The sequence below is a fragment of the Thamnophis sirtalis genome, unplaced genomic scaffold (assembly GCF_051295495.1).
Source record: "Thamnophis sirtalis isolate CommonGarterSnake01/CBP01778 unplaced genomic scaffold, rThaSir2_p1.2 scaffold_9, whole genome shotgun sequence".
NCBI classification, from domain to species: domain Eukaryota; kingdom Metazoa; phylum Chordata; class Lepidosauria; order Squamata; family Natricidae; genus Thamnophis; species Thamnophis sirtalis.
In genome coordinates this window covers 25,005,304-25,030,863 of record NW_028261389.1, presented here as the reverse complement: position 1 = coordinate 25,030,863, position 25,560 = coordinate 25,005,304, and the positions used below count along the sequence as shown (strand labels likewise).

The window sequence follows — 25,560 nt, the reverse complement described above, 5'->3', positions numbered from 1 at the left end:
ATCTGGCTTGCAGGCCACGAGTTTGAGCCCTGACCTAAATATCGTATTTTTCAGAGTATAAGACGCACCAAGGTTTTGAAGAGGCAAATATATAAAAAAAAGTTTTTTGAACCTCGCAAAAATGGGCCCGCTTCTCACCCCCCCAAAGGCATGAATAGCCTTTAGGGGGCTTGCAGAGTGCTCCTGGGTGGTGCCCCCCTCCCAAAATGAGCAAAAACGGGCCCATATTTTGTCAAAAAAATTGCATGCATAGCGTTTAGGAGGCTTACACTCTTGGGGGCTGCGGGGGGCAAAATTGAGCAAAAAACGGCCCATTTTTCACTCATTTCTGCCCTCCCCAGCCCCCAGGAGCTTGCTGAAAGCCTTCTACAGGCTCTGCATGGCCATTTTGGTGAAGCGGGTGGTGCTTTGGGAGGCAAAAAATGCTGTATTCAGTGTATAAGTCGCAACCAGATTTTCAGCCTCTTTTTTGAGGGAAAAAAGTGTGTCTTATACTCTGAAAAATACGGTAATGTGTGTCAGAGAACAGATACTATAGTCTTGGTGTTTGGATGATTTACTAATAGGGGTTTTAAATAATGTGTACAAACAGATAAAATAATGTGTACAATGTGTAAAAGGAACAATATTGAAAAAAGCAGCTGCCTCAACATTACCCATTCAAAAGTGGTAAAGCTATTTATTATATAGAACTTTCTTATAATTCCCTTGCAAGACAGAATAAGAAATTATACTACTGTCAAAGCTAGTCTATAATTAGATATTTCAATTTATCCCAGATATCTGAGTAGACTGAAATTGAAAGGCTGAGCAACTCAATAGTCCCCTACTAGCACACAAGATTGATCTTCCTTGAGTTTTTCATGTTGATTATTCTTTGCCTTAGTTTGATCAGGGCCTCAGTATAGGGTAGCATCTTGCAAGAACAAGAATATTCTTAGCCTACATTAACAATGGAGAAGGAGAGGGGTATAAATCACTCAAACATTCAACCTGGTTAAATTTAGTGTGGGGAAAAAAATGACCATTCCCTAATGAGATACTATTTGAAGATATGGGAACAACACAGTAGAACCATATGCTTACGTTGTATATAAAGTTTTATTGAGAGCTTGCAATATATTTCCATATTTGTTACAGAGCTAAATTGTTCTGACATTAACACAGTTCGAGACAAATTGCTTGTTTCCTCCTATTATAAAATTTTATTGTATCTATTTTTTTTCCAAAAGGAATTTTTAATACAGTATTTGCCTAGCCTTAAACTTTATATAACTTTTTGAAGGATGGCTATCCATTATTAAGAAGCCCATAACTAGTGATAGGGTTGAGACTATACTAGAATTGATATAGGTTCATACTGAATTTATGAACTAGCCATTTCAGCAGCTATCCTGCAAATATGGGGGACAAAACTGTTTTCCGAACTGGACTTGAGGACAAAATAATGATCTGTGTGAACCTGTAGTTTTAACTGTATAAAAACACTGAATCCATTTATATAATTTAATGGTAAAAAGACATTGATTCATCAAAATTCAGCATCCCTCAGATATTGGACAAAATAAAGGGCAAAATAATAGGAAATAAGAAAACAACCAATAATAAATCAAAGGCATCTGATAGATAGCTGTTTCTTTAAAGTGACAGTTTAATCATCATTTTAAAGATTTCACGTAATTTTAAAATCTAGATATTCTATTTCATACCTCAAAACAAGGAAATAGAGTACCTTTAAAACATAAAAAGCAGTACAAACTTATTATAATTACGTGAAAAACACTGATTTGTTTTTTTAAAAAAACAGAAGCTACTTGAAGGGCTTTAAAACACCTTCTACTTTCCTATTTCATGAATTACTCTTAATAGGGTTGATTTCAAAGCTAAAGAACAACATTGTAATCTTTTCAATTCTACACCACATTTTTCATCTTATATTAAACACAGTTACCTTGACGTTAATAAATGTTATTTCTTGTTGCTATATAAACTGGTATTTTAGAAATGCTAATAAGTACACCACATAATTTATAATTTAAACATTTCGATTTATAAAACGGTTGCAACAGTGCTTTAACATTCAGATAATGAACAATGCCACACGTAAAGGAAAAAGAGTGAAATGATGTGAAATAGCTGATATTTTAGTCAGAATCTGAAGTTTCATGCTCATTAGCTTGATGCTGAGAGACTATTTCTTCCAAAGGCGTCATGGTGCCATCTGGTCGTACCCCCATGGGTGTAATAACTTTGTCCCTACGTAAGGGAAAAGAAAAAGATTCAGATTTTGTCTTGTCATACAGTTAAAAATGGCAAATAACACGATTAGTCTATTCACATATGCATACATACAAATACAGGGAGTCCTCATGTTACGACCACAGTTGAGCCCAAAATTTATGTTGCTAAGTTTGAAATGTTTATTCCATTTGTATGCCGCCCTATTCCCGAGAGACTCAGTTAAAAACACAGCAACAGTTGTGGAGGAAGAAGGCGGGGCTTAGCAGTGAGAAGATGGAGTTTCAGGCTACTCCTGAAATTCCTCTATACCGAAGGATTTTTGGACGGGTTCTTTGAACTCTAGCTGTCCCGGAGATGACAGTGAAGGTGAGGAGAGACCCAGGACCTCAGAGACACCCGCAAGTCTCTGGGGGGGGGGTATTAACTCCTCGTGCCAATTCCTTTCTGGATTAGCTGCGTGCTAACTGAAACTGCAGGTTGCCCCTAAGAATGGTAGAAGTGATGTCATCTGGTAAGCTGATTTTATTATCCAAGAGAGACTGTTCGCGTTAAAAACTTAAGCTAACCTAAACCAAAGAATAGGAAAATTTAGCGGCAAATTGGCTTTTTTTAATGGATTTATGGCCGGTGGTTACTTTACTTCTTAAATGCTTCAAGAAACTCCTCGACATCCTCCCCCCTCTGACTCTCCTTAAGTGGATCGTAAAATTTATTTTCTACTAATTAGCCCGTCACGATTCGACATTTTTATTACTTTATTACTTGGCTCTGTTTACGATCAGATAAGATTGCACAGCCTGCAAGAGAATAAGAAAAGTGCTTTGAAGTCTGTGGGGAAAAAAAAAAAAGAGCTTGCAATTTTTAACTGCGACACATCATGGCGTCTCAAAACACCTCTAAGATTTCATTTCAGACTCTTTTTTCCGCATGTAGAGGGCTTTTTGACTCTTATCAAAGGCTGGAAAGAAAATTGGATCATCTGATTTTAAAATATGAAGTAAAAACTGAGATCGTTGAATGTTTAAATGTTCCTGAAATACAAATGGAAAATGTGAGAAATGGTGTCTGGTCTATCTCAGAGGAAGAAAGGAGGGGGGGAGCTATAAAGAAGACTCATTTAAAGAGACAGAGTGCAGGAGGAATGGAAAATCCACCCTTGAGAATCAAAGTTAATTTGGAAAATTTTACAAGCCCAGGACATTATTATTATTTCATCACTGACATTCAGAGTCCAAAGGTGCGAAAATATCTTTGTCTGGATTTGCTTATGAAAACATTTGGTAAATTTATCCAACGCGTGGCAATTGGTTTGAGAAGATTTTGCTATTGGAGAGACACTGGCTGGCAGATGGACACTGGAGAGATAGACACTGGAGAGATGGACACAGAGGGACACTGGAGAGACACTGGCTGAACAGATGGAAGAATGTAATTTAAAATTAGCTAAATCTGATTACCTTAATGTGTAATAGATATAGCTGAATAATGACTGATATGGATAGTAATATATATAATTTGGAACTGGCTGATAGATTGAAGAATACAATTGAAAACTAGCTAAACCTAATTGCTTTTTTTTGTAACAGATATAGTTGAATAATAATTGATATTGATAGTAATGTATATAATGTGGAGTTGATATGATAACTAACAATTGGATATGAGAAAACATCTTTAGATTATACATAAAGAGTATTAACTACAATAATTATCACTATTAAAAAAATTAAATAAAATACATACAATCAAATGTTAATCAATACTGGGAAAATGTTATGATATATGATATAATTAAATATTATGGATGTCCAGCTAAAATAGGACATGAGGATTTGATGATAATAGAGGATTCTACAAATAAGTAAATGAATTGTCAGCATGTGTTATGGATTAATTCTTTAGCATAGCTAAGGATGAAGGATGTTTAAATAACCATAGGTAATTAAAACTGGAGGTATAATGATGTTGATATGGTAAATATCCGAGTTAAGATATTTGAATTAATATGAGCTAATGGAAGAGAAGCACCAAAGCATGTTGTAACCAGTTGATATACTTCTTTTTTTTTTCATAATAGACACCTGTGTTTTGTTTTGTTTTCCTGCCTTGTCTCTTGTCGTTTTTGTCTTTTTTTGTATTATTTTTATTTTTTATTTTAATTTTTATTTTTTATTTGCCCTTTTTTTATTTTATTTTTTCCCACCAGTGTGGGCAGGTATTGTTCAAGATTATTACTTTTATTAATATTTCTAAATAATAATTACAGTTAAATGAAAATGGATATATAATAATGCTTGAGTTAATATGAGTTATGTTGGTTGACTGTGGAGGAGATGTACCAAAACTTATCTGTAATTGATTGATACATTTTCTACAGATGTAAAGAAAGATGCTGTACCTGTTTTAAATTAAAATTAAAAAACATTTATTAAAAAAACAACAACACAGCAACAGTTGCAACAATTCAAGTGGGGCTGGGAACTCATCAGCCCCAGGCCTGCCAGAACAGCCAGTGGCTTTGCGGAAAGCCAGAAGGGTGGTGAGGGTCCGGCTCTCCACGGGGAGATCGTTCCAGAGGGCCGGAGCAGCCACAGAGAAGGCCCTCCCCCGAGGAGTCAACAATCGACATTGGCTAGCAGATGGTATTCGGAGGAGGCCTAATCTGTGGGATCTAATTGGTCGTAGGGAGGTAATTGGCAGGAAGCGGTCTCTCAAGTACCCAGGTCCAATACCATGTAGGGCTTTAAAAGTAACCACTAGCACCTTGAAGCGTGTCCGGAGCCCAACAGGCAGCCAGTGCAGCTCGCGGAGGATAGGTGTAACGTGGGTGTACCGAGGTGCACCCACAATTGCTCGCGCGGCTGCATTCTGGACAAGCTGGAGTCTCCGAATGCTCTTCAAGGGCAGCCCCATGTAGAGGGTGTTACAGTAGTAACTTTTACAGTAGTGACTTTTGCCCCATTTAACTACCTTTTTTTGCCACAGTGGTTAAGTGAATCACTGCAATTGTTAAGTTAGTAACACAGTTGTTAAGTGAATCTGGCTTCCCCATGGATTTTGCTTGTCAGAAGGTTACACATTACCCCAGGATATTGCAACCATTATAAATAAGAAACAGTAGCAAAGCATCTGAATGTTGATCATGTGACTGCAACAGTCGTAACTGTGAAAAATGGTAACAAGGCACTTTTTTCAGTACCGTTGTAACTTTGAATGGTCACTAAAAGAACTAAGTCGAGGATTACCTATTAGAACAAAATGTGCAGTATGGAATTGCCAGCTGCTTCTTCTAGCTCATGTCAGCAATTCAATGGAATTATAAATAAGAATTTAAAAAATGAGTTTATGAAGTATAAAAAACAAAATCTTCAGAGCCAGTAGATGCTATCAAAAAAAAAGGGCAGGGGAATAATGCCAAAAGGCAGTTTAAAGTTTTGAAGGAATTTAGACCTCAAGGACTACGAAGATAAATGGGGTTACCCCCAAAATGTGTGCTGGCTGAGTGGGGGAAGCAAGGAAAAACATCAATAAAGACTCCATTCAGACAGCACATGTGCACTAAGTCAATTAAGGCCTATCTGAAAAAAAGAAATCAATTACCAATGGATTAGACCAAGAACAGATTCATTGTTGGTTAATTTTTTTTAAAAAAATGAGTAAATAAAAGGCAGCCTTTGCTTACTCCTAATCTGCCAAAGTCCCACCTGCCAGAGAATAGTCAATTCTCCCAGTTCAAAATCACAACTATATACATATGAATTTCACTGAATGAGAAATCAATCAAGAAAAGAGATATGTCTTATCAAACCTGCTTCTAGTGGAGCTTACGTACTAGAGCATTCACTGAGAGGCAACCGGATTTTTTTTCTCTCTTTCCCACTCCCTTTAAAAAAATACTGTTGCTTTTGTGTGCAGCTGTTTAATTATACGATTGACAGCCGTTTTAATCTCTTCAAAAGCACTCGGGGCCTCTCACCGTTAATCCAATTATATCTACTCCACAAGCTACAGCCTCCTATCAAGATGATTAATTATTGATTAAGCCAATCAAACAGTATTAGCAGAGACTTATTTAAGCTCTTCATAATCTTATTTAATATTTGTGGATTATGGCGAAGGTCATCAGGACAGTTACATTCTGATCTTCTGAAAAAAAAATATTCTCCATATTTTCACAGATGTAATAAATCAACAAACAAGGACATCACAGTGTATCGTCCTTCCCATTGTCCTTATCTTAAGGAAGCTCATCTGGGCATTAGAACCTAACAGCAGAGTAATATCTCTATGCACAACCGTCACTGACATTCCCCTAATTCATCAGAAATAGATCTGAAATCAGGTGATGTACACAATATCCCCCACCCCACCCCCACTGGGGCCATTCAACCCAACCCAGCACATTCAGATGGGTTGGGGCTACGACTGTTAGAATTCCCAGGTTGCATGTTGGCTGGAAAAAAATTGAGAGCTGTATTCTCAATGCCTCTTCTAGACACCCACAGAGGAATATGTGTAGTCCTCTACTTATGACTACAACTGAGCTCAAATTTTCCATTGTTAAAGCAAGACAATTTACAACTTTTCTTGTTAAGTGAATCCCTATGGACTTTGTCAGAAGGTGGCAAAAAGGGATCACATGAGCTCAGGACACTGCAACCATCAAGAATGTGAACCAGTTGCCAAGTGTCCGAATTTTGATCAGGTGACCACAGGGAGGCTGCAAACAATCATAAGCGTGAAAAACAGTCACACAGGTGCCACTGTAAATTTGAACGGTCACTAGACAAGCAAAGGTGCCACTGTAAATTTGAATGGTTACTAAACAAATTTGTAAGTTGAGGGCTACCTGCAATAAAAAAGGATCGCCCTAAAGCAGGGGTGTCAAACTTGTGGCCCGCGGGCCAGATGCGCCACACGCTGACCACGCCCACCTGTTTTAGTGAAGGGGGGGAAAGCCACAATACATCACGTGACGCCGTGACGCTGTGAGTTTGACATCCTTGCCCTAAACATTCTTCTTCTTAAGTTGCAATAAGCAATTCCTCCTAGAATCGTATTCCAAGCAGACACATATGTATATAAATATATTCTTTTGAATGTACTTGAGTAATTAGGGCTGGATAACTTCCAAGGCTGCGTTTTCTTTCAAATAAAAAAGGATATATTCAGTGCTGTTTGTTGGCAAACATGACAAAATGAAACGTTTAATACAAAGACTTTCTTCTTCCTCACCTCCAAATCTTTCACTAACGCTTCAAATTTATCTATATAACGCTTGTTTCTGCTTTCTGCTTGCCATTTAGTTGGTGAACTCCCAAACCACTGCCTTATTTTTCAAGGGTCTTCCTCGCCTGCTCTGCGCACAACAGCCAGTATTAACACACGGAACTAATGATAGTTGCCTGTAATAAAGCAAACGTATTGCAAACATTGGCCTGTTCCTTTGATAAAATAGTGTATTGGGGAATCCATTCACCTCTAATTGAGTGCTGCATAATAGTGCTGACCCTTTTATATACACTATTTTGTTCCACAATTAGAAAAGGAGAGAAAACCTGACAGAGGCACTGTTTTTTAAAGCCACTACTGTGATTAATTCTGCATTTTTAATGAGCAAGGCTGCTACTTAGGCTGGTTTGGGTTACATCCTTGTTTTACTGATTTCTTGTCGATGTACAACAAAACCCAAACTATGATAATTGGGGACTGTTTCATCAGCAAAAGGATTCCTACTATTAATACAGGGTTGGCTTGGAAAAAGCACCGTGGCATCATAATTACTCAATGAATTCATAGCTGTGCCACCAGTTTATAATAGCAAGAAAATATTTATAAAGCATTTTAATTAACACTGAAAACTTCCAAACACACAAAGTAGACAAAGAGCTGCATGCACATCACAACATTCATTTTATGCTAGATGGAAACTGGTATGAAATTAAGATTTAGCTATTACACTTCTAATCAGAAAACGGTATCAAAGATCACATCATTTTAAAAACATCTTGAGCTGTGTCTTGAAGTACAACGAGATCTCTCCTGAATTTGTTGAAATGTCTAAATCACAGAGCATTTGAATGAAATATTGCTAAGAGAAGAATAGAAATGTGGTGCCAAATATTTAGAAATATTCATGTTCACAGAGATATACTCTAGAATGCTTGGTTTTTAAAACCAATTGTCATCTAAGGTTGTGTTCTTTTTTAACACTTTATAGCAGCAGCATGGCTCACCTAAAATCAGGGGTGGGTTCCGGTTTCTTCAACTGCTGATTACTCAGGGACACACTTTGTGCATGCTTGATGCGTGCTATGCATGCATGCACAGTAGGTAAAAAATGCTTCTGCACATGCGCAGAAGCAAAAAACAAGATGGACGATATAATCAGTTCAGGGCCATGGGTTCCAAACCCAGCCGAACCGGTAGGAACCCACGTCTGCCTAAAATGATTGAATCTGCCAAGAAAAGTCAATAGAACCAGTTATCCAACTCAATGCCTAGGTCTCCAGTGTGTTCCAGTATACCCAAAGATACTTTTTTGATGCCTACAAGGATCAATGCCCCAACTTGATTTTGACTTTTTAAAAGAATCTTAAGATAAACAAATGGGTTGCTACCAAGCTGCAAAACACAGCCAGCTTCTAGCATTATCTTTTATTTCCAAGGATGTCTTTGGGCCCTACATGAGCATTAAGAGATATTCCTAGAAAATGAAATAATGTGTGCATCATTTGGAATCATGCTTTAACAACACTCACAGAAGTATTGTGGTAAAGCTTTGGTGCAGCCATCTTGAGAACCTTCCCAAATCTGCATGCATGCCTTCTACTGGAATTGAAGCACTTCTATAAATAATTCATACAGTGCCAAAAATTGTAGATGATTGCAATCCAATGCTTTGTTAGGACTGGGACCTCAGTCCAGGAAAAATATCAAAATAATCGGAATCATTACCAAGATTAGAAGAATATGGAGATCTTTATATCCAGCTTGCTTTCTCTTAACTGTTTTGGGAGTTCTATGACAATTCATTTGTAAAGTTGCCAATGGCATGTTCTAAAAATTCCAAATCTGCCATTGGCCCAATTATTATTATTTGCATTTAAAAAATTGGAGGAGGAACTACTTAAAAGGAATAGTCCAACCCACCTCCTAGCTAAGCTAAATTTTGAATTCTATCATTGTCCCATCCTTCTTTTACAAGTTGAAACTGGCTTATTTTCTCATCTTTATTCTCAAACTGGTTTCTCTTTGTCTATAAGTCTCAATAGTATTGAAAACAGTTTTAGAACCAATGACTAGCGATATGAATTAGACACGGGGGGTGCATTACCTGTTGTTTAATTACAGCAAAACTAACTATGAGAAAGATATAATAAAAACAAGAAAGGACCAGATAAAAGTTGCATGCTATAAATTTATATTCCCTAGTGCCAATACACACATGATCTTGGATGGGTTTAAATTGCTGACCAAACAAGTAGCATCACAAAAACAAAGAATGGGATAAAATTCAAATCTTCAGCACTGCAGGAAAGGTACAGCCTGAGAAACAGAACATGAACCAAACACAAAAGAATGAGAAAGGAAAGTGATTCTAAAGAACATAGGAGGAAGGGACCGAAGTTTCTGGATTTGGGAGTTGGGAAAGAGTGAAAGACTCTTAGCTGCAGTATGCATAAAAAATATGTTGCTTGGGGTTCATCTTATTTGGCTATCCCATCCTCAAAACGTGAAATAACTAAAACTAGAATGAATTTCAGCGGACTTATTTCATTTCTGATGAATTTAAATCTTGAATTGTGCAGAGTAGTTAGGAACTAAATGTTGTCCATCTATGCATAACCAGAATTACTGTGGTTTTTTTTGAGTATAAGTCACACTTTCCCCCCATAAAAGAGGCTGAAATTTGGGTGCATCTTATACTCCGAATGTAGCTTTTTTGAAGCCCTAATGAGGCGCTAACGAGTGATGTAATCTTCCATGCTTTGCTTGCTTTTCTCATTGCTTATCTCTCCGATGATCAGCTGGGCTTTGGAAGCTGTTTTTAAGCCCTAATGAGGCACTAGCGAGTGAAGCGATCTTCCCTGCTTTGCCTGCTTTTCTCATTGCTTCTCTTGCCAACGATCAGCTGTGCTTTAGAAGCTATTTTTTATCCCCAACCAGGGATAAAAAGCGTGCGCATGCACACACTCAAAACCAGCAAACTTATGTGCTGAAGATGACCAGACTAAGGACGCTAGCCAGATGAATACCTGGTAAACAGACCCCCCCCCCCTATTTTCCTTCCCAAAAACTAAGGTGTGTCTTATACTCTGAAAAATATGGTAAATCATTCCTGGATCTATGAAATATAGCAGTCCAACTAAACATCTTAACAGAATTAATAATCTGGAAGGAATCATAGTGTTTTTATTAGGAAATATTTGCAATACTCTCTCCTTACACATCAATGTGCCTCACATTTTAGAAAAGACTCTAGGTGTTTAGGAATACTTACTCCATCCCATGATATAATTTGATTCGGTGGTGTTTGGATGTAACAAAAGGTAATCTGTTTTACTTGTAAATATTACCCCAAGTTGGGTTGGGTAATTTAACAACCAGTTCGCCTGAACTGGTGCGAATCGGCTGAATCCCACAATTGCCCCCAGTCCTTTTCTTTATTAGATGGCACATACTCAGTTCCTACAACCATTCATCATGTTTAAGCCGCTTGACCCCTAATCATTTTGGTTGCTCTTCTCTGCACTCTTTCTAGAGTCTCAACATCTTTTTTATATTGTGGTGACCAGAACTGGATGCAGTATTCCAAGGGTGGTCTTACCAAGAGAGTATATAAAAGTACTAATATTTCACGTGACCTTAATACTATGCTTTTGTTGATTCAGCCTAGGGCTGCATTGGTTTTTTTGGCAGCTGCAGCACACTGCTGGCTCATACTTAACTGGCTATGCGCTAGAACTCCTACATCCTGCTGTTGAGCCAGATGTCATCTCTTCTATACCTGTGCATTTGATTCTTCTTGCCTAAGTGTAAAACTTTACTTTTCTTGCCCCTGAATTTCATTTTGTGGGATAGGTACACATGACCACAATTTGCAAAACTCTTAATGTAACTTACTGGATATATTTTTACATTTATTCAATCATGGCCAATGATCAGATTTTGCATATCTGTCAAAATTTATAACAAAATGATCCTTGGCCAGTGGAATACCGAATATCCTTTAAGAGCTGCACTGATGCAAACATGTAACTAATACATTATATTACTTATAGTAAAATTCTTAATGTTTAAATTGTATGAAGGATAAAGAAATGAATATGGAAAGAGATACAATACCTAGAAAGCTTATCAAACATATTGACCAGTTTCATTGCTTCGTATTCCTTTTGTTCCTCGGTCATTTCATCCATTGGGTTAGGCATTGGCTCTTCTAAATGACCTGTAATTAAGTTAATGCTTTGGGAAGTGGGAAAAGAGAAAAAAGAACAAGTTAAAAAAAAATCTTTAAGATGATTCCACCATTCCACAATATTTAAACTAAAACTGGAAATCTGAATTTATCACAAAATACAGCCCCCAGCTGCCTTGCAGAACCTTTAGTTCTCAAAATTGCACATCGGTTTAAGTGTTATGACTTCTCTCAACCTTCACATCTCAAACTGATTCTGCTCAAAGTTAGTTACAACCCATTACTTATATAAGTAGACTTCGCTTAACATCCATTCTTTCAGCGACTGTTCAAAATTATGAAGGTGATACATGGATTTATGACTGGCCCTCAAATTTCTGGCTGTTGCTGGTCCCCAGTGTCACATGAACAAATGTGCCTCTGTTGCACTGGGGCAGCAGGACCTCTCTAGTACCCTGTTCAGGGCCTCCATTCATGTCCCAGCCAGGGCCTTTTTTCCACAAAAGAAGCCCGATGTGTGAAAGGCGGCTTTGGCTGCACCAGTGTGAAAGAAGAACTCCTCTAGCTGTGTTCTTCTTTTGTGCCGGCACAGTCGGGGTCTTTTTTCATGCACCAGTTTTGCAAAAGAAGACCCTGAGCAAGGTGTAAACAGCGCCCTGGCTGGCGGGTGGAGCCCTTGGATGGAGCATGAGAGAAGTCCCAGCTGCCCTAGCACAAAAGAAGGTAGCATGAAAGAAGGCCCTGACTGCTACAGTAGGGACATGTGGTGCGGTGGAGGAGCAATGGACAAGGTTGGGTGGTAGGGGCAACTGGCAGCCACAGCAGGTTGTCAGCCAAAAGGTCAAAGATGGAAGGGCAGGTGGGGGAGCTGAAGAGGAGGCAGAGGAGGCTTGGGGTTTGGAAGGAACCAGGTGTGAATGACTTTGATTGGGATGTGTCCAGACCTAATGATCGGTAGGATTCATCTAATAATGGCAATGAGAACTGTCAGGAAAGCTGTTGTTGAGCAATGTGGTTACTTTATGAGCAGATTACTTAGCAACATAAATTCCAGTACCAATAATTGCTGTTACCAGAGTAACAGAGTTGGAAGGGACCTTGGTGGTCTTCTAGTCCAACCCCCTACTCAAACAGGAAACCTTATACCATTTCAGACAAATGGTTGTCCAATCTCGTTTTCAAAACCTCCAGTGTTGGAGCACGCCCAACTTCTGGAGGCAAATTGTTACACTGATTAATTGTCCTCGTAGTTAGGAAATTTCTCCTTAATTCTAGGTTGCTTCTCTCCTTGATTAGTTTCCATCCATTGCTTTTTGTCTTGCCTTCAGGTGCTTTGGAGAATAGGTTGCCCCCCTCTTCTTTGTGGCAGCCCATTAGATATTGGGACACTGCTGTCATGTCACTCCTAGTCTTTCTTTTACTGCCTGTATAAAGCAGGGGTGGGTTCTGGCTGCTGCTACTGCTGGTTTGCTCAGGGACATGCTGCGCACTTGATGCGTGCTACATGCGCATGCACAGTACTAAAAAATTGCACGCAGAAGCAAAAAACAAGATGGCGGTGCCAGAGGCTCGGGGGTGTTTAGGGTGTGTGGCAGGCCAAGTTACTACCTACTCGGCCGAACCAGTCCAAACTGGTAGGAACCCACCTCTGATATAAGGAGACCCAGTTCCAAAAGTCAGCGGCCAGTTCTCTGACAAACACAGAGTGGGGTGGGGTGGGAACAGAAATGATATAGCTCAGTGTTTTTGAAACTTGGCAACTTTAAGATATACTGGCTGGGAAATTTTTAGAGCAGAAGTTCACATAGCCTAAAGTTGCCAAGTTTGAAAGACATCATCCTACATAAAGGGAAGGAAGACAGAATTCAAACCATGCTGTACTTTGGCTTTGCAGACTTATATTCCTCCGTGTCTGTATCTTCATCATCTGAGTACCACGTTTCTCCTCTTCCTCCAGCTAAGAGGCCCCTGGCTGCAAGTAGGCCTGCTGCATTGCCATACCCAGTGTACTTCAACAAGCTGTCAACTGCAAAGAAAGAGGAAGCAATTTATTGGAAAGGATCAAACTGTGACTTGAAGATAGAATAAGATTAATTAATCTTTCTTTTTCATGTTTGGATTGGAATTTCAGAAAATCCCTCTTTGGGCATTAAATCCAACGGAGACACATGCATATATATGTATTTACTTACATACATACATACATACATACATACATACATACATGCATGCATGCATGCATGCATTTCTGTAAGGATCACATAACAGTGTGGAGTCACTTCAACCAAAGTAACTGAGTGGCAAATCGGAAGAGTTCTTCAACTTATGTTTGGTTAAGCAAGAGGAAGACTTTCCAAACAGCAGGAGACGAAGTTAATAAAGCAGAATGCATACACTTATTGAAAGCTGTATTCATATTTTAGGATTGGGGTTCTAACAGGTCAGTTTAAAAGAAAGGTTTCTGCATGGGACTTTATAACCTGTACTCACTAGTTAAGACTTTATGGCTGAGAAAAGGCCAAGGCTAAATTTAATAACTACTATTTGTCTTCAGATTAATCTGGCCTAAGATATTTCTAGAGATGCGGTGGCTCAGTGGGCTAAGATGCTGAGCTTGTCTATCAGAAGGGTCGGCAGTTTGGCGGTTCGAATCCCTAGTGCCGTGCAACGGAGTGAGCTCCCGTTGCTTGTCCCAGGTTCTGCCAATTTAGCAGTTTGAAAGCACGTAAAAAATACAAGTAGAAAAACAGGGACCACTTTGGTAGGAAGGTAACAGCGCTCCCTGTGCCTTCGGCATTGAGTCACGCCGGCCACATGACCACGAAGATGTCTTTGGACAGCGCTGGCTCTTTGGCTTTGAAATGGAAATGAGCACCGCCCCCTAGAGTTGCGAACGATTAGCACATATGTGCAAGGGGAACCTTTACCTTAAGATATTTCTAGAGAGAGAAACAATAGACTAGTTTCCATAAAAAGTAAAATGCCTGTGTGTATTTTATAAATTGTTGTTGACTGTCACATTTGTAAAATCCATCTTCCAATACTTCTAGATTTCATTTAAAAATATATATATTTCGTAACAAGTAACCAGCTCAGCAAATGATTATAGCTGGTCCTCATTTAGTGTACACTTGTTCAGAAACTACTTGAAGTTATGAGGAGACGTATAGCTGATCCTTGAAATTGCAGCCATCACAATGTTCCTGCAATCATGATTCAGCTGCTTGGCAACTGGTACACAATTACACTGGTTGCAGAGTCCCCCGGTCACATGATCTCCATTTGCGATCCAGTTTCCAACAAGCAAAGGAAACGGGTTGGAGCTAGGCTTAATTGTTGCAAGTAGAACTGCTGTTGTAAGTCGGAATGGTCATGTGATTTTTTTCTTTTCTTTACGCTTGCGTTGCTTAGTGACAGAGTTCCCAGTTCCAATTATGGTCATTAACGGAGGACTCTGTATTTGCACATATGCTACAACCACCCTTATGCTCTAGTAAAAATCTTTGTACCTCTCTCTTTGCAAAGAACAAAAAGGAATTCTGCAGCAATTTGCTTCACTCCCAGATCAACGTGCGTCATTAGACGCACTAATTTGTTTCTCAGCGTTGTGCCCACTTCAGGACGATTAGAAACATCTCTCAAAGGAGGCAGCACCTAAAGACAGAGAAAGATACGAAGAGGAATTCATCCCAGCACAAGGTATTGTCACACTTATTCCCTTGAATTCCTCAAAATAATTCCACATTGTTTTTTTTCTGGCTATCTAAACAATTTGCATGAGCACAAAGGAAAGTAGGAGAATTAAACTGCACCTTTTGCCCAACCCCCTCTGGCCCCTGAATCCAATTGGTTGGTGGCAAGGCCTGGGAGGCGAGTGGTGATTGGCTGCTTTGGTAAAGATTATACCCAATCATTTTGCAAGATAATGGAAAACAAAGCAATGCAACTTATAGTACAGTAATACACCAATAATACTCAGCTTTATTCCTTTCCCCAATGACTCAATGTAAGTTTTGAATTAGAAACTGCAGGTTAGGTTATCATTAAAGATTGATTTTAGGATACTTTTCAAATTTAGAACATCTTCTGTAGATTTAGGATTTGATGCATCACTCCTAAATCTTAATGATATAAAAATTGCTATGAGGGGTTTATCCTTAATGGGGTGAGAGAGAAGAAGGAGATCATGAAATATTCTGTTCTAAAAAAGAATATGACTCTCCATTTTTGAAACCATATGACACATGCCACTATCCTATTCAAGTATGCATGTTGCTTCTTATAAATGTTACATTTGCACCCATTTCATTCTAGAACACAAACACATTTTATTATTTTTCCAAGCAATCAGAACTTAGAAGTCTAGGAGAAACAACAAAAGGCTTTTTATTGTGGACTTGGGTAATGTAATCCTTCCTTCCTCAGAATGGTCTAACACTGTATCACTCTGCAGCCTTAAATGAAAACATCTGGGATGAACATAATCTTAATAAAAACAGGCTATTTTTTAATGATTCAGCAATTTTAACACTGTTGCTTTTATGCTCGTGTGAATGTACAGGTTTTCCTCATTTAATAATCGCTCATTCAGTAAACATTCAAACTTATTATGTTTAGGAGATGATCAGGCTGAGCCAGAGGGAGGAGTCAAACACGTCATCAGTCATGAATCTTTTCACACCCACAAGAGATCTAAGTCCAGCCCACCTTGGGCTTTGACTCTTATCTACATTATTTTGACTGCTAGTAGTTCAGATTCTTGTAGAGAGCTTAAGCTTGCAATAAATCTTTATAACCATTTGAACTGCCTGAGTCTCCTGATTCTCTGGCATTTCACATTATGGTGCTGAATGAATGATAGTTAGGAAAGGATCTTGTACAGCCATCATAGTATCCCTGAAGTCATGGGATCATGATTCAGGCACTTGGCACCTGATCATGATTCATGACTTTCGCTGCTGGCTTCTCACAAACAAAATCAATCGGGAAACTGGAAGGAAGCTGGAAGCAGCGATCACAAAGTCCTCACTTAACATCGAAAACCAGGACTGCCATTGCTAAACGGCATGCTCACATGATTCTTTTTTTTAACATTCCCAATCCCATTTAGCACTGTTAAATGAGGACTATCTGCATATCATTTTCCATTTCTTCTAAATAGTTGTTTTAGGCTGCCTAAGTTGTAAACAAGTTCCACTGAACAAAGATCATATTTACTTTTAAGAAAACATATACGTTGCACAGTTCATTCATTTATTTATTCCAGTGTTTCTCAACCTTGGCAACTTGAAGATGTCCAGACTTCAACTCCCAGAATTCCCCAGCCAGCATTCGCTGGCTGGGGAATTCTGGGAGTTGAAGTCCGGACATCTTCAAGTTGCCAAGGTTGAGAAACACTGATTTATTCCTTATTCAGCTTTGTGGTGCCCTACACATCTAATGCAAAAAAAAAAAATATTGAAGAAGGATCAGATTCTTTAATGAATAGAAACTAATATTTATACATATTCAATACAAGAGATTCCACTACATTGTAGTTTTTGAATACACCCATGTCTCACCTGAGCTTTAATAAACTTCCTAATGTTCCGATGGGACCGGCAGCATCTTGTTAGTAAACTGAGCACTGGAGTGAGGCCTTCCCTATAGCTGCTCCCCTAAAGAATAAAGAATTTAGCAATATTTTTCCAACAACACGACTCAAATGTTATGGCACACAAAATTCTTATTATAATAGATAAGACCACCTTTTCCACAGTCGTTCATCCAAACTTTAAAACATTTTTAAATGTAAAATCATATTTTAAAAAAATATTTAAAATCTCTGTATCTGGAAGCTCACAGGATACACACAAGCAGCTATGACTAAACAAGCTCCCCCAATATACGGTTGTGATGTTTTGCCACATACAGGAACATCCATAACATCCCCCTGATTGCAACACATAAATTAAGTCTATATTGCATTTCTGAGCAGAGTATTAAATATTGTGTCAATCAATACTTTTTACTGAAACTAAATAAAGCGAAGATAGGCAGGAAATTATTTATATTTTGCACTTCCCAAAGAATCTGAAGATTCTGAACAAACCAGTTGAACTTTTATTCTCTACATGCAACACGGAGTCAGACTTTTGGTTCGTGTTTGGGTATTCAGATGAATGTTCAAGTTGTTCCACGATAGTGTATTTCTCATGGCCTGCTATAACCTTGATTTGTTTTTAAACATTTAAAACTTGGGGATTTGTACGCATGGGCTATTTGGGTTAAGAAACATTAAATAATGCTACACAATTAAAGTTCAAGCAGCATTACGATGCAAACAATGAAACAAGGCTCCCAAATTCAAATGTTCTTACCTTGTCAATTCTCTTCTCCATGAATTTCAAAAGCACCTGAATAGCATCCATATTCATGCCATTGTATTTCACATCAGTTTCCTTTGCCTCTTCTTGAGTTGAGGGACTGATAAGGACATCCAAGCAAGAGACTGGAACGTTGCTTAACAGGTTGATCGCGTTGCTGAAAGAAATTTTAAAAATCATTCTCTTAAAATGCTTTTGTGCATAATAGGGGAATGAAGCCCTTGAAACATGGGTGTTAACAGCATGGATTATAATGTTGTTATAATTTTACAGAACAACTAATGCACCTCAATACCACAAGTTACTGGTTTATAAACTTTTCCAATTCATATTTTCAGTACGGTAATTCACTAAACAATTGTATTGTACTTTCAAGATGCAATATGGAATCAAAACCCAGAAGCGTCTTGGCTACGAATTCTGCCACTTTTAGGGGAAGAGTACAGAAGCATGCAGGCAAACGCTTACCCACGTCACAATGCTGCCTAGCAGCAGTGTGCAAATTGTTGCTTCTGCTAGCTTGCTTCTTGTGTCACCCAAGATTTAGACTGAAAGATGGTCATGGAAAAAGCAGCTGCCTGATCACACCATCGTTTTTATATTCTCTGTGGCATATAAGTAAACACTGAGTCCAATCCACCACACCACTCAGCAAAGGTATTCTGGTAACGTTCCACTTAGATTATTGCAATGCACTATTTATGGAGTTGCCTTGGAATCTAGTTCAAAAGCTGACTGATGAAATATTATGCCTGTGCTTTCTCATGTGTCCTGATTGCTAGTACACTTCTGGACCAAATTTAAATTATAAACGCCTAAAGGTTTGAGGCTCATATTGTCCTAAAAAACGGCATTACTCAAACTTGGCAATTTGAAGTTGTGTACGTAGATTTCAGCTCCCAGAATTCCCCAGCAAACATGCAGGCTAGGGAATTCTGGGAGTTGAAGTCCACATATCTTAGAGTTGCCAAGGTTGAGAAACTGTCCCACACTGAGACCTTCATTAAAGACTTTCATTCTTTCAGGTTCTCCAATCCTATAAGGTAAGGTAAGATGAGATAAAGACAACGACATTTTCAAAACCAGCAGTCCATTTCTGGAACACTCCAGAAGGGTATATTTGACCAACATTAGGGTCTTTTAACAGGAGGCAAGGACTATTTTATTTTAACAGACATTTTTGGAACTGCTGATTTAAGTGAGATTTTATCGCCCATACCTATAAATCACAACAGTTCTTATTCTTTTTTTTTAACCTGTTTATCATATATTGCATTTAATTTTTAAATTTTCTTTTACATTATGTTTACACTGTATATTATTACGATGCATATTATGCATACTGTAAATTACTGTATGGCATATCTATGTGGGAAGTTACTGCTGGTTAGCATTTTCAAAATTCTGCAAATAAGCATTTGCATTTTATATTACATTCCTACCCTCCCTCAAGTCATTTGGTCCATTAACTTTTTCTCTAAGTCTAAACCAGCAGTGGGATTCAAATAATTTAACAACATTAGTTCTCTGCCCTAATGATTTCTTCCAACAACCAGTTCACCAAACTGCTCAAAAAGTTAACAACCAGTTCTCCTGAAGTGGTGCGAACTGGCTGAATCCCACCACTGGTCTAAACCAATTCACCTTAAACTACAACAGCTGTTGTTATGTTCACGTATTAGTTAAAGAGTTATAGACTGGTGTATTTGGATCCCTGATTTCATTTAAAACAAGAATTTTATTATAACTGTCTACAAATACTATACTTTGTTCTCTTCCGCCAGTGCTTTTTAAAAACTCCCTTAAAGCAGGACGAATTGAAATTGAAATTCTTGACACATGCGGGATTGAGTTTCACTTTTCACAAAATAATCTGCTTGAAGCAAAACAAGAGTTGGTCAAGAACAATAGGATTTTAATTCAGAAAAATAAAAGAAGCCTGGATCATTTCAACAGAAAGCTCCTTTTGCTGGTTTCTTATGAAGCAATGGTGTTCTCAAACACCTACCAAATTAATTTTCTGGATCACTGTGCTCAAGTTATTCTTTTCAATAACTGGAGTCTGGCTTTGTGAACTTTGTCACTCCACCTGACAGTTTTATTTGTAGCAGAGGAGTGTATGAAATTCTCCACCTACCAGGAAGTCACTGACTATGCACAGATCGGCACAATAGTGTTTGCATTCCTTCTCCAGGGGGTAGAAATGTTGCGTATATTATTTTCTCTCTCAGCTTTCTGAAGATCATTAATCACAGAGACATGACATCTACCTACTCAGGCTCTCAGCCCCCTCCTGATATGCAAACGTGAAAGCAAACAACACTTTAGCACTAGCGAAAGCTGTGATTAAAATCTTCAGAGTGGGCAAACATGGCGTTTACCATAACTTACTTCACTGAAATTGTCTGCAGTTGGCTATTTTATGTGACGGAATGCATAGACCCAAAATAATCTCTTTACTATGCTCCTTCTTAATTAATGAAGGGAAAATCTTTTTAGAAGACTCTATAAATACAAATTTAAATTAATAAGAGGAATTTTCTACATTTTTTATTAACTTAAATTTATATTTTTAAGAGACATTTAAAAGAGAGCCTTCCCTTCAGGTTTTTCTTAGGAATTACATTAAAAAGTAATATCTGAATATACTTTTAAAGTCTCCATTCACACTCTTTAAAATTACATTCATGACCTTCCAGGCATACTTGAAAGAGTCACTTTACAAAAGGGAACTAGAGAACAAATGAATGGATAACAGATTAACAGAGTTGGAAGGGACCTTGTAGGTCATCTAGTCCAACCTCCTGCCGAAGCAGGAGACCCCATTTCTGACAAATGGCAGTTCTTAAGAGTCTCCAGTGATGAAGATCCCCCAACGTCCGACTTCTCTCAGCCTGCATTTTCCTGATATTCAACAGCTCACCAAAGTCTAAGCAGAGGCTTTTTCCATGATCTGAAATCAATATTACACTTAATCTTAGCCAAAAAGCTAAGAAGTGACTGATTGATTAATTTGTATATAGTGTGAGACAAGCATTATTTGAATTTATTTTTAGTAACTTATGAATATTGAGGTCTTTGTCAAACAGTCTACATTTTTTATGTCACTCAGGTACACCATTTCACTGAACTACCTTAATTCTAAAAAATTGGGCAGTATGGGATTTTTCTTAAGATCTTACCTGGATATAAATCCTGTCTTTCACAATTGCTCTCCCAAACAATGAAGAGCTATGCAATGAAAAGTTTAGGTTATCTCCCGGATATTTACATTAGAAGAATAGCAGCAATAAATAAGTGTGGCAGTAAAGTATATATTTTGAAATACTGTTTAAACCGAGCCTTTACTGTCCCAATTTAAGAACAATGAATCAAGTATCTGATATACAAAAAAATAAGATTTAATATATGCTCATTTTAAAGTTTTCAACTGACAGGGATTTCAGGGAAAAGCTGGAGAGAATATGCTATCATTATGGTTTCTGAAACCAGTTTTATCCAAAAGATGCCACTGAGATTCTTTCCCAGTGATTGGAGGCTATGAAAATCTGGATGGGAAAGAATGAGTTTTAACTCAACCTTCCAACTGAACCCTAAAACAAAATGACCGTGGGTCAGAACCTGATCTTTGGATCTGGATTTTCCGTCATTAACTTGGGTGGGGTAGCAGAAAGAACTGATGTCCAAGTTGGGATTTCTGGTGGCTCCTAGCAACTATGGTCAAAATGGGCTTTGCATAACTTAATTTGGTGCACCAATTGTACCCATGGGAGTGGCTGCTCACATCTCATTAATGTCTTTACTTGTCAGTTCAACCACTAAAATGCACTCTATATGAAAAGCATTTGAAAGATACAATTTTTCCAGAATGTGGCAGCATATGCAGTTTTGGGCACATTGTGATACACCCATGTAACAGCACTGCTATGAGAGCTGCACTGGTTTCCAGTAGGTTTCTGGATGCAATTCAATATGCAGGTTGTTACTTTTAAAGTCCCGTATGCCCCAGGGCTTGTGAGATTACTAGTCTCCAATGCTTTCTACCTGTCGCCCACAGACTAAATGTCCTTCAGGTTGTTTCTATATCATCTAATGCAGGGATGTCAAACTGGATTTCTTCAAGGGCCAGATCAGCATTGTAGTTCTATTCGGTGGGCCAGGAAAGGGTGTGTGTGTGTGTGTGTGTGTGTGTGTGTGTGTGTGTGTCAGGACGGACGCCTCCTGCAGCACAGCAGGGTGCTGCAGTCAAAACAGAGCGCAAGGCCTGCCTGCACCCCATTTTCAGCCTGGACAGCCTCCTACAGTACCCTGCTGGCCAAAATGGGCCACAGGGGCCACGCGCAGCTCCCACACTCCATTTTCAGCCTGGACTTTCCTGCATCACCCTGCCAGCCAAAATGGGGCATGGGGGGCACCCACGCACACACACACCGCACCCCGTTTTTGGCTTTGATGGCCTCCTTTGCTGACCAAAATATGGCAGAGTATTGCAGGAGACTGTCCATGCCCCTCCCCACCCCGTTTTGTCCAGCAGAGTGTTGCAGCAGACTGTCCAGGCCAAAAATGGTACACGGGGCACACACACATACACACCTGCACCCCATTTTGGCTGCCAAAGGCACCACAGGACAGTTCTTTACTATTTGCAGGCCAGCCCCATGGGCCAGATTTAAGCATCTTGTGGGCTGCATCCGGCCTGCGAGACTTGAGTTTGACACCGCTGATATAATGGGAGTCGGGGGATATACCTTCTCTGTCATGGCACATGCGCAAGGGAACAACCTCCCCCTGGAATGACATTGTATTTGGGCTCATCTACTAAACTCATCTACTATATAAAATCATTAATTCATTAACTGATTTAATGATTCATTAAAATCATTAATTCATTGAAATCATTAACCATCCTGCAGTTTCTTACTTTCAAAAAACTGGAAGATTTTTGCAGGTGGCTTTTTATATGTGGCTAGCTTTAACAGGTCTAAAACTAGAAGTTTACAGAAAAAAATCCTTAAATTGTTAACAGTGACAATTCTTTCCTAAAATGTTTAGAGAAAAAATACCATGGAAGTTATTGGACAAATCTGTATCATAACAATGTTACCACTGGAGTAAAACATAAATCATGCTATACAATATTAAGCAAGCAATCTCTCATTATATTAATTCAGTTTTCAACAAACATTTGGATGGTCAGCCATGCTTTCATTTTATAAAGTCCCTGGAATTAAGTGACTACTTTAAGAAGAGGCCAATTATTTCAGGATCTGTAATATTAATCATAATATTAAAACTTATGGAAGCTGTGTCCACTATGTATGAAAAACACTAACAATCATCATTTAGATATAATAGCTGAGCACTAGAGTTAACGAGAACGTAATTTCACTAACCTATGTAATTCTTCAGTTTTATCTTCAGTAGGGCCCAGAGTCAATAAGCAATGACGCAGAATGGCAGTCATATAACGAAATTCGTGAGAATCGTTCTGTATAAATCCAATTATGAAGAGGAACATATTATATTATGAAAGCTCCAAAACAGAAATTCAGAATCATGAAAAGAAGACATTAAAAGAAGACAATCACATTATGGTATTCTTATCAATCTGAAAGCTCTTGATGCACATACTTTGGATTATTCTTGTTTTAAACTACATGTTTATGAAAGCAAGCAGCCTCTGGACATCCCATAAACTGCACCATTCCATAGCACTGTTATTCACGCAGGAGTTTGTCACTTGTGTCCATCATTCTTTTCAACATTAAGCGAGACTTAAATAAAGCAACCAATCCTTATAAATACCAAAATCCAGCCTCCTTGGCTCTATTTTTTTCTAGTTTTGAATTGGTGAGCTCTACTTTTCACATTTAATCTAGCTATTCCTGGACTAATACTATTCAGCAAATTTTGGAATTAAAATTGCAGATTTGGCTACACCTTTCTCTGCCACTATCCATAGATCTGGTTCAGGTGCTCCAATTTACTCTTTAAAAAAATCTAACCAACCATCCATAAATGGTTACTGAAAAAGATTTCTATGAGAATCTGAACCGAGAAAACTTTATTTTTCAAAAACATCCCTCCGGTCAAGTTATATGTTTCAATGAATCTATGAGGATAAACAAAGAGATGCAGCAACTTTCTAAAAATTTAGCATTTATTGCATTGTTTGTTTGTTTGTTTTTGCTTACTATGAGACTTACTGAAGGACCTTTGCACAACTCCAATTACAATGAGCATTTTGGTAACTGAAAGAATGAAAACCTTCTATTCACAGTCACTCATACCTTGGTTATCTTTTGATTGGATCATTGCAATATGTTTATATGGGGCTGCCCTATAGAAGGTACACTAGTCCAGAATGAAGCTAATTAAGCTAATTAAGTTGGATCAGCACCAACTTTGCTGACCTTTTTTTAAAAACAGTAAAACATAAATATGTAAATAATTATGAGATCTGAAATGTGGTGTTTATTTTTTTTCCCTCCAAAATATCTCAGTTACTAGCCCTATATCACTTTTTAAAGGCTATTCTAAAACTCATTATTCAACTTTAAATTTGGTTAATTAACAGAGTTGGATATGTTCAAAGCTGTACACTGAAGCTGAAAAGAGGCTGAATGTTTTAGTAAGGCAATAATTGGAAACTTATCACTTTAACATCGATGTCTGAAGTGGTATGGTGAAGATGAAGTAAAGATGAGGCAAAAATCAAGGAACAGATAAGGAGACCAGTTCCTTGCAATCTCTCCGGATGAGGAAAGAATGAGAGATTGCCTACAAGTGCTTTGGATAGCTGTTCCTAACAAAGATAATGCAGGACAGCCGTTTTCTGCAATTTGAGTGCCGGGAGTATTATTATTAGGATGACAGGATTAGCTAACTTGCTTATGACGGTGGCACAGCCTTTTAAAACACACTAAATCTGCAAACTTCACTTTCTAATTCTTTTCCAAAATGACCCATTAACAATCTTAAAATGACAAATTTGAAAAGTCTTCTTTGGGTAAGTTTATATTATACTCTAAAAAAAAAAGAAAAATTAGTTACAAGCTTAAGAACTTAAACAGTTTGAAATGTACTGCAAAAAGCTAAGTAAGATTTTGATCTAAGAATCCAGAGAAATTTGGAATATTGTCTTTTACTATGGGGTTTTGGAATTAACTATAAAAAACAAAAACTTTTCATGGGAAACAGATTTCTTTTTGCCTATCTTGGCAATTACCAATCATAACAAAAGATAAATGATTTTAGACACTGGATACTAGAGGCATTAAAGATTTCAAGCAGAAGAAAGAAAATACAAGCCTGATATTAATACTGGGATTTATAAAATGTTCTAACAAAAGAGAACTTTGAAGAATGGAGCCAGAAATTAACTACAATATCAACATTGTGAACAACGATGTCTACTTCTATGGATAGACTATGTCTACAGAATGTTAATGAAAGAATGACAGATGTGGAACAAATTTTATCTGACGAGAGAGAAAATAAAGAATGTAGAACTACAAATGATAGGACAAGAGA

At 38.1% G+C, this 25,560-nt stretch overlaps 1 protein-coding gene across 1 annotated transcript in view; it reads right to left on the bottom strand.

Annotated features, from left to right (window-relative positions):
* Nucleotides 1-1,082: 1,082 nt before the first annotated feature.
* Nucleotides 1,083-25,560, bottom strand: part of RIC8B (RIC8 guanine nucleotide exchange factor B) — a 35,443-nt gene continuing 10,965 nt past the window's right edge. Inside the window, exons 4-10 of the mRNA XM_087723099.1 lie at nucleotides 23,421-23,515; nucleotides 18,022-18,184; nucleotides 17,224-17,319; nucleotides 15,172-15,316; nucleotides 13,544-13,688; nucleotides 11,590-11,709; nucleotides 1,083-2,256 (exon numbers count right to left, since the gene is read on the bottom strand). Coding sequence (XP_087579225.1) covers nucleotides 2,145-2,256; nucleotides 11,590-11,709; nucleotides 13,544-13,688; nucleotides 15,172-15,316; nucleotides 17,224-17,319; nucleotides 18,022-18,184; nucleotides 23,421-23,515 — 876 coding nt within the window. The 3' untranslated portion in view covers nucleotides 1,083-2,144. The remainder of the gene's footprint in view (nucleotides 2,257-11,589; nucleotides 11,710-13,543; nucleotides 13,689-15,171; nucleotides 15,317-17,223; nucleotides 17,320-18,021; nucleotides 18,185-23,420; nucleotides 23,516-25,560) is intronic.